The 10,234-nt window shown below is 29.6% G+C and overlaps 1 protein-coding gene across 2 annotated transcripts in view; it reads left to right on the top strand.

The window, feature by feature from the left end:
- Positions 1-8,782, top strand: part of LOC108750611 (alpha-tocopherol transfer protein-like) — a 9,885-nt gene extending 1,103 nt beyond the window's left edge. The window contains exons 2-5 of one of the 2 annotated variants that reach the window (XM_018490175.1): positions 710-1,025; positions 2,517-2,611; positions 7,187-7,501; positions 8,241-8,782. In XM_018490175.1, the coding sequence (XP_018345677.1) occupies positions 710-1,025; positions 2,517-2,611; positions 7,187-7,501; positions 8,241-8,582 (1,068 nt within the window). In that variant the 3' untranslated portion in view covers positions 8,583-8,782. Of the gene's footprint in view, positions 1-76; positions 1,026-2,516; positions 2,612-7,186; positions 7,502-8,240 lie in introns of those variants that run through there. The other variant, XM_018490166.1, reaches the window with a different exon arrangement.
- The last annotated feature ends 1,452 nt before the right edge of the window (positions 8,783-10,234 follow it).

Below are 10,234 nucleotides of genomic sequence, written 5' to 3'. Positions count from 1 at the left end.
CTACATAATCGAATAATTATTCTCGATTAACGTATTTATTTCATTATTATTTCGATTCAAACGTATTTATTTCATTATTTATCCAAAATATATTAAATACCGCAGTAAATTGGCACAGAAAGGAAACAACTTTTTTTCCCACCTTGTTTTGCTCACACGGATGAAAATAAGAGTTAATCACGCTGTGTTTTGAACTTTGTCTTGCTAATACATACTTGATCTAGTCGATCTGGTGCTTCATGTTTGAGAGACTCAAGGTTCGTGCTGCGTAGCAGCGCGGCATTTAAATAATCTTTATTCAAGAACACATTTCACGGTCAATATTGATTGTAAAAATAAAAATCTGAGTCAGCTTCGAATCAACATTTAGAAATCCGGCGAGATTATTGTTTGTCCTCCTGCACATGCATCGGTTGCCTGTAGGCATATACAGTGCACACACGTGCACGCATACACATAAATACGTGCACGTGCACACATTTATCTATCCCCTATATAGATGTACGTGTTCAAGAATATCAGTAGAAGGAGGTTATCTGGTAAAGCTGGAGACAGGCGGTCGGTCAATATAGTTGTGCGAGCGACAGCGCGACCCACGATTGAATGATCGCGTGATTTCGCTTTTTCGCGAACGAATTACACGTCGATCTGGGGATTTTATAAATATTAAATGAAATAGATCATTGATCTATCTGCTATCATGCCGCAGGGAAACGAGAAGAACAGCAACTGTGACGAGTCGAGGACTCCAGCAAACGATCACGAGCTTTCAATAGAAAGTGATTCGGAGAATCAGAGGATTCTCAGCAAGCAGACGTCCGATGTCAAGCAACAGGAAGATCTAAAAACTTGCAAAGGTGCCGACAATATGCCGGAGCTTGAGAACTATGACAAGGACGACGAGCAGATCACCTTAGATTTGAGCGAACCACCGCCGGAAGTCATGGAGTATGCCAGAAGGGAATTAGGAGAAACCGAGGAGGTCAAGTGTCAGACGTTGCAGGAATTCCGCGACATGATATTCGGTAATTCGAATTGTATATTGTTAGTTTGAAACAATCATAATCAACAAAGTGTCAATGCTGCAAAATCGACAGTGTAGTGCGAATTGATTGAAAGAAAAGTGTATACAATCGCAAATTAAATAAAACATAACAAATAGTTCGTGGTTTCAAGAATAAATTCAATTCAAGAAAAATGCCTATAGGAGCCTCCGCGGTTGTTAGTATATAAATAATACATGCGCCGATATACTACCGTGCCTCCAGATATTCGTGTATATTAGGCGAAAGGATGCAATTTTTAAATAATAAGAATATTATAAGAACATATATAATGAATAAAATAGTCTACATTATATATGTTCTTAATATACGTTTTAATTATTTGCGATACGTTTTAATTAATCTTTTTGCCTTATATATATGTATGAATACATTATTTACCCACTAACAACCGCAAAAACTCCTATGGCATCTTTCTTGTAACGAATCGCGAAGTTTTAGATTTTATTGTCAACAGTTGTTTGTGATATTAACCATTTTGATATTAGCAATAATGTTGGTATTTCTGTAAATGTACATATTCAATTTTTATTGTTATATTTGTAACTACAGACTTAAAATTTCTTTTTTTAGAAAAGAATTTAAAAAAATTTTTTAAAATTAAAAAAAATGTTAACAACGATATTAGCAACGATAATTTCCATAAATATACATATTTCTATTATTATAAATGCAGAAGTAAGCTATTTCTCTTCTTTGGGCTAAAAATTTGAAGAAAGAATTTAAGGGGATCCTAAAGCCACCTCTATTACTGATTAAATCTTTTTTGTAATTCTTGTGTAACAATTACTTTTTTCCTCTTTTACAGATTCAAATATCCTTTTCCACGATTGAAGTATATGCATTAATATCTGTCTGTGAGGTGGAGAGCTGTTTATGCCGAGAACGACAAAAAATTTTAAAATTAATATCTTATCCCGAATCTACAATAGATTTTTAAGCCAGTAAAAAATGGACGAATTACAATTAATTATTCTCCTCGCATTCGACTGTAGTTGGTCAATTTCTTACGGCTTAAAACTTAAAACATCTATTGTAGATCCAGACTTAAGAAAAATTTTTTGTCTATAGTATAAATTTCACCTCACAGACACGTATTAATTATGCATATATACTTTAATCTTGAAAAAATGTTCGAATCTGTAAAAGAGAAAAAAGTAATAGTTATACAAAAATTACTATTTAGTTGATAATATACAGACGGTTTTAGAATTCCTTTAAAGAAGATATTAGTGTTTCCAAACGATTGTGTTTCCAAAAATGTACATATTTTTTATGTTATAAATATAGAATCAAAATATCTGTCAGAAAATCTCTTGAACATATCAGCTAGATATATTTAAAACATGACTAAAATTCGTAGAATTTGTGACGTTTCGCGAGCAAGTAGAAAAATATTGTCACATTTATATTATTCGGTGTTAACAAGATTCTGTATGCATTCTTTCACAGAGATAGGCGAGTGTTTGCCACACAGGATGGACGACGCTTTTCTCATCAGATTTCTTCGCGCGAGGAACTTTAATATAAAGAGTGCGCATAAGCTGGTGAGTTATAGATACATAGACATTGACAATGACAGTTGCAATGAAGCAGACAGTTGAAATCGATGAAAGAGGCGTACGCTTTTATTATTAAAAGTACGCTCGCGTCAATGCGCTTTTTGTCACGTAAAGCTGATAAGAGTTTATCGTGCGCAGAAATAGAATGTCAGTCACGAGACAAAGAAAAATGCTGTAACTGCAAAATTGTTAATAACATTTAGTTTAATATATGCTGTGGTTGCAAAATATATAAAACATTTGTCAGCACTTATTAGCAAGCCTGCAATCTTGTATTCAATTGTCCTCAAAAGATATTGCAGACTTATTATTGCTACTAAATGCTGACAAGTGTTTATTTTCATACATTTTTCAACATATGTCGAGCGAAATGTAATTAACAATTTGTAATAAAAAGTTTTAATGATTGTGAAGATTTAATGGATCAAATTTATTATTTTTAAATTAACAACTTTACTTACGATATATTTATTCAATCTAATTACATAACATTATTCATCAGCTGATTGACGTTACTTATATAAATGAAAGAAGAATCTTTAAATTTAATTATGCATAAATTATATCAGATTATGCTTATAAATATAAAATGTAAAACTAGTTACGTAAATAAGAGTAGGAAAAACCGGTGTTTCTTGGCATAATTTTCAGCAATCGATTTTTTAAATCGATCTTTACTAATTATTATGATTAAATTATACTAATATAATAAGGGTAACCTTTCTCTATATCCCAGAATCGATCTTGTTTAGGTTTTTTATAGTAAGTGAAACATGACCATTACTTTATAGCCAGTTTGTCCTGATAGTGGGATAAATTTTCAAATAATGCGGTGTAAGTTTACTATACCACAAACTCCATATCAAATTAATGACGTAATAGAACTGAAAAACATATTGCGGATATATTCTGATAAATATTATATCTCTTAAAGTTATTTTGTAACAAATGAATGCTATTACAGAAAAAATAAATATAAACTATTTTAGATGTAGCTTACTTCAATACAAAAATATTAAATTAAAAACATTGTCAGAGTTAAGTTGTAATTGAATGCGCGATAACAAGTCAAGCTTATATAAGTCATAAGTCTATTTTTACATACAATGTACATCTCTACACATGTTTCAGTTTTATTTAAAAAGTTCCTATTATTCAAAATGTGCAGCAGCAGAAACTTTTTTTTAACTAATAACCCAGTAAGCAAAAAATCATTATAACAATGCTATTACAATTACACTCAATAATATATAATAAAATATGTTGAATTTAATGTTGTATAACATTATTATGAACAAACTTTAGGACTGATTTGGAGATTTCAATATTATCGGAAATATCGTTATAACTAATGTTGCTCTAATCAACATCTCAGAAACGTTGATTGCAACATTGTGAAAGTAGATTCAAAGTGAAAAACATAAGAAGAATCATTAAGGGGATCCTAAAGTGAAGCTCGAATTCCGACGAAGACACTAAAGATCGCTGTTTTTCCAGCACAATGACATGTCTTTATATATTAATATTTTACGCAACCTATGATACACGCACGATTGTGTTAATTTTTGTATAACAAATTTATCACGATAAAGCGTTTAAGTCTAATTCTAAGAATTCGACGTTATTTGTTTGTACAAACTACGTGTTTGTGGATTACTATTTCGTAAATACAGGTTGTAAAACTTTCGAATCAAGCAAATGTTATCACGACTTGATAGCTTGAGACGCCATGTTACACTAAGAAATAATAAAAAAAAAACAATTTCAAAATTTTTGGTTGCTCTCAGCATAAACTCCACCTCACAAACACGTATTAATGCGTATTCTTTAATCCTGGAATAAGAGATTTTTGAATCTATGGAATAGAAAGAATATTTATTATATAAAAATTATATGATTTAGTCTAATACAGACGGCTTTAGAATCCCCTTAAGTATCGATTGAAGTAATGTTTTGCTAGCTATTCAGCATTTAGGAACATTGATTCAACATTTATTTATCATATAAATTTGAAAGAATATTAGATTCCTGAATTAATTTTTATGTACACAAAGCAAAATGAAATAATTCCAAAATACATTTAATTTACTTTTATTTTGGAAGGGAAAGAGAGAGAAAGAGAGAGAGGGAGGGGGGGAGGAAGAGAGAGGTCTTATACATTTTATAGAAATCATTTCATTAAAGTATGGGAAAAATATTTTTAATAATATTGCGTCTTTTATTCTGTTCCATGTAGTTTATTCTACGAGAAATATTACTTCGTTGCGTCTATTTAGTGACGGTACTTAAATATTCGAAAATATATATCTGTATTATTAGATAATATTTTAATAATGATATTTGAAAAATACATAAAGATGCTGATAAAATTTATAATTATTCAATATTTCAAAATTTTTATCTTATACATGTTTCTTATACATATTTCTTGCTTATTATACGTCAAGCTGAAAAACATTAATACAAAATTTTGAAATGTTCAAAAAATTACTTGCCCCTTTTTTAGATTTGATATTTTTTTATTGTAGATAATAATTATTTCATTTAAATAAAACTTAAAGAAAAGTATCTATATTACAAAAGAGAAAAAGAGATATATTTTGCGATAACTTTTCCATTGTTTTCTTTCGCCATAAATAGAAACGGGATGCAATGCCTACTTGTTCGTTACGTTAATGCCGACCTTCTTTAAAGCCTAATACTTTTATGCAATATTTATTATTATATGCCAACAAAATATTTAGTCAATATCAAACCGTCTTTAAACGAATAAAGTATATACAGTGGTTAATCTTTAACACAAATGTTACAAATAAAGTATATAAATAGTTAACATTTAACAAGTATCAAATCATAAAAATTCATGAGCAATAAAATGAGATAAAACATCTGAAGAACTAATCAACATAGAAGAAGAGCAACAGTTTTTAGAAGAGCAAAACTTTCTAGAAATTTTTTTTATAAAAGTAAATTAATTTATATAAAAACGTATGCATAATTTATCAAGAAAAAAAGAAAAATATTTCTTCAAGTTATTTATATTTTGCACTCCTAAATTTTCCAATAATATGTACTTAAATGGTCTTCTTTACAGAATTAAAGACATAGTTTGAGAGAAAAAATAAAATTATAAATTAGTAAATACTTAATATACTACTAGGTTAATTAGGCCGAATCATGCATGTTTCTGTCATTTATGCAATTCAATTTTAAAAATACTAAAGTATTAGCTAGTTTTTATAATGGCCCTTGTTTGTTTGGCAATTAAATATATGTATATGTGTATCTAATTTATACATTTAATAGGAACATAAATATAGCAAATTAAATATTAAATGATCCGTAAATAATTATGTTGGTAGATATTTATTTTTTTTGAATGTCAGAAATTCAATCCTACATAAACAGTAATTTTAGTCTCGTTTAGAAAATTGCGTCATTTAGGATTATTAGCGGAATTGGATAGTCAGAAAAGTAATAAGAAAGGTTTATTATGCATATTTATGTCCAATGTAAGCCAATCAATTCATTATAATTGCAACAATAATTTGTTGCATATTTGATTTCTTCTGTCATTCATCTTATCAAGAAGAAGTAATGTAAATTGATTTAATCGTAGCATAAAATCTATTTTCTTCTCTTTTGTTTATGTTTGTATTAATTTTCATTAATTTATTTTATATTTTAATTATTTTATATTACCTTGGATTGTGTGCTCTGTGTAATTTTGTTCGAAATCGTTTTTCACAAAACAGTCAATTTTTGTTCAAAAATGTGATTGTAAATAATATTGATAATAATGATTATTGATAACAACAATTATTGATAATAATTATTGATTGTTTTAAAATATTTTTGTTTGCAAGAATGCAAACATTTTGAATTTTATAGTTTATAAAATTTTATTAGGAATGTTGAAATAACGAGTATTTATGACCAATTAATAGTGAAAATACATCGATAGATAAAGTGTGAACATGAAGCGAAACTTTTAGTTATGCAATTATGTCAGGGTGAACTGATCTACCTTTCAAGAAATACCTGGCACGTTTGTGTGTATTCCACGAAAATTAGAATCAGCAGAAATAAAAATCTAGCTTTTTGGAACAGAGCAATTATTAATTCGCTTTTAATAATTGATTCAATGACCACGGTATAATTTTAATATTTTAACGAGAAAATAAAATAAAGATTGATATAGATTTAAAATAATTTCCCATCCAAACTAAGCTTTAAGATGACTCAATCGCTATCTCTCTATCGCTCAATTCTCTTATCTGCATATGCATATGCATAAACAAACAGCCTATTCATATATACAATTAACGAGAACAGCCGATGAATAATTGATTAAAGATATAGTTTATATCAATCTAACAAGAATTCATAGTAATACCTTATATTAAATTGCGATAATGAATAAAATGAAATGTTCAGCGTGATCAGTGTTTGCTATTTTATAATGCAAATTTCACGGAATACATAATTTTATGACATTTACTCGTGAATGACAGCACACAGAACGTCGAAGCCTATTTTTCTCAAGGAATCTTTCGATAGATAGTGAATTACTACAACTTCAAAGAGGAACATCCGGAAATCCATCAGCAGCTGACCTCGGCCGAGATAAGGTACATAGGTGAAGACAATGTGATCACGGTGCCGCCGTATAGGAGTCAATGCGGCAGGCGTTTAATGATTTACCGTTTTGGCAATTGGAATCCGCGTAAATATCCTGCCGAGATGCTCTTCAAGGCTACAGTTGGAATCCTTGAAATAAGCATGCTTGAACCCAGACAACAAATTATGGGTGGTATAGCCATTTTCGATTTAAAGGATATCTCCATGACACACGCATGGTCCGTGACGCCTCAGGTATATCTGATGCCTCGTTATTATATTTCTTCTTTCTTCCTCGGTAAAAAAAGTTTTGAAAAATATCTTATATTCAAAAACAAAAACAATAATAAAGGTCAGGTGTTAATGTCTCTTATAATATTTTTAAGAATTTTTGATATTTTTAATTGATAAAAATATTCGAAAAAGTACTTTAAACTTTTTCAGAATTTATAAGAGTTTCCTTCCTTCAGATAAATTATAATATGAGAAATCTCAGAAAAATTAGAATATTAAAAAATTTATATATAAAGAATTTTAAAAAAGATGTAGACTTTTTCAGTACTACTGTGAAAATGTTCCAATTGATAAAAAAAATCTGAGAAATTTTCTAAAAACTTATAAAATTATTCTAAAAAATTATCAAATTTATTCAAGCAGAATACGAGACATTATGACATCAAAATAGCGTCAAAATTATTTCAATAAATAATCACTAATAATAAAATAATTATTAAAAGTTACTTTTCAATCATTTCTGATTTACTTTAACGTTATTGTGACATTATCGTGATTTGTTCCGCTTAAGTGTAATTGAAATTTTGAAAAATAATAAAAAATCGTAAGAAAAATGTTTATCAGGGTTTTATTACATGGAATTTTGATATTATTTGTAGATTGTTTGTGATAAATATAGTTATACAAAATTAAAGATGGCAAAGGAGTGCTAATGTAATAATACATCAATATAAGACATGAAGATAAATCCTTCTTTTAGGTGGCAAGCATGATGTTGTCTGTGATGGTAACTGCGTTCCCCATTAGAATTCACGCGCTGCACATCCTTAATCAGTCGTGGGTCTTCGATGCGATCTTCGCGGTCTTCAAACCATTGCTCGATACCAACATGCGAAACAAGCTGTTCTTCCATGGTAACAATTACGAGAGTCTGCACCAACACATCTTGCCCCAGTACTTGCCAAAAGTATATGGGGGCGTAAGGGAAGAGCTGCCTTACTACAAATGGATTCAATCCATAATCAAAGATCCGAAAATCACCGAGGAGATGGATAAAATGGGATACAGTATTACGGACGATATTCGCGACTCTTTCTCATAAGTAAAGTTAATCGAATTCTGAGAGAGGCGAGTTTCAAGAAAATTTTAAAACTTGCGTGTATTTTTTATATACATGACATACTATTCAGCAATTAGTTGCACGTTATTATCAGGTAATATCATTTAGTTTTTGTTACTGTATCTTTTGATCTTTCGATTAAGCATATACATATATTTTGAATATGTTTTATACAGTTCGTTTTATATTAATTTTACATCAATTTTAATCTTAGAACGCTATTTTAATATTGAGTAATACAGTACTGCTATTAATATGTAAATTTTACATACAAAGAAATAGACCACTCTTAATTAATGACACAAAATTTTCGTATATTTTACATTTTTATGACAAAATATTTATTATAATTTAGAATTTAGACATACAACACAATTCTTAAATGTCAACACATTTTGCAGCATTGTTCATCGTACTTAAGTTTCCCACATAATTATTTTTAATGGTCCAACAGAATTATATTCAGATCTGTATCTAATTAAATTTTTAAATGTTGCAGCAAAATCGTTTTTTCTATGTAACTAAAGGAACTTTACGTATACCTTACATTTATCTTACTTAATTTGAAAGGAAAGAAAAAATAAGCATATTATCAAATTCAGACTTAAATGATAAGGATTGTGTTATAAGTCCAATGTGGCCTCAACATTTACTAATAAAATATATAACACAAAACTGCTTAAAAATTGAAAACACTTATTACATTCTTTGTTACTGATCACCAGAAAGTTCAAAATGATGTATAACAAACTGAATTTTTTAAAGCTTATTCCTGCTTTCATGGCAGATTGGACTCCCTATTGACCACTGAAGGCATAGCTTTAGCGGTCAATGATCTCGCTCACTTGCACATAAAATTTACGTACTATAGCATTCTAAGATTAAATACGTTAAAACATTTTATATCCATGGTATATTGTGATTGTGTATTCAATGTTTATAAGGTCTAAATAAAAGTTTTGCTACGATCAAATGGACGAATAATCACCTGTATCAAACTACTCCGATATTTTGCATACACGATACGTAGCGATTGCAGTTACCATGCTTTATCGCACCTAACAGCGTAATGTTCGACGATAAGAATCATTGTGTTTCTCCGCACGCTTCCACCTGATGAACCTAATACTATTTTGGCTCTTCGCCGAGTCACTCTCGTCGACGTGAGTTGATTTCCCTTTCTCGTGATTTATCAACAATCTTGCAATCGATTGATATCGGAAAACGATCCATCCTATTTGCGATTTTTGATCCATGTTGTGAAACATACTTTATCGATTAATTGAGACTCAGATGAGCATCGGATTTCTTTCCTCTTGTAGTGAAATTACAGTAAACGTAAAAAAAATTCATGAATCGTGACTCGAGAGTTAATCGGATTATTGACGTTTTCAGTAGAAATAGATAAGTATAATTCCTCCAACTGTACGTGATCCGAAAAATAAGGATAGCGAACGCAATTCGTTCCGATAGTAAACGGGCTGTTATATACAGAAATTAAATGCAGACGTCAAAAAAACGATAAACGCAATTAAAAGATAAATTATCTTAAGAATGAATAACTGAAATTTGTAGAGCGACTCGTTGAATGTCACGGGAGTTAATCGAATATGGCTTTTTAAATAATCATTTAT

Source organism: Trachymyrmex septentrionalis, unplaced genomic scaffold, assembly GCF_001594115.1.
Source record: "Trachymyrmex septentrionalis isolate Tsep2-gDNA-1 unplaced genomic scaffold, Tsep1.0 scaffold11, whole genome shotgun sequence".
Classification (NCBI taxonomy): Eukaryota; Metazoa; Arthropoda; class Insecta; order Hymenoptera; family Formicidae; genus Trachymyrmex; species Trachymyrmex septentrionalis.
This window is presented reverse-complemented; position numbering and strand designations above follow the sequence as displayed.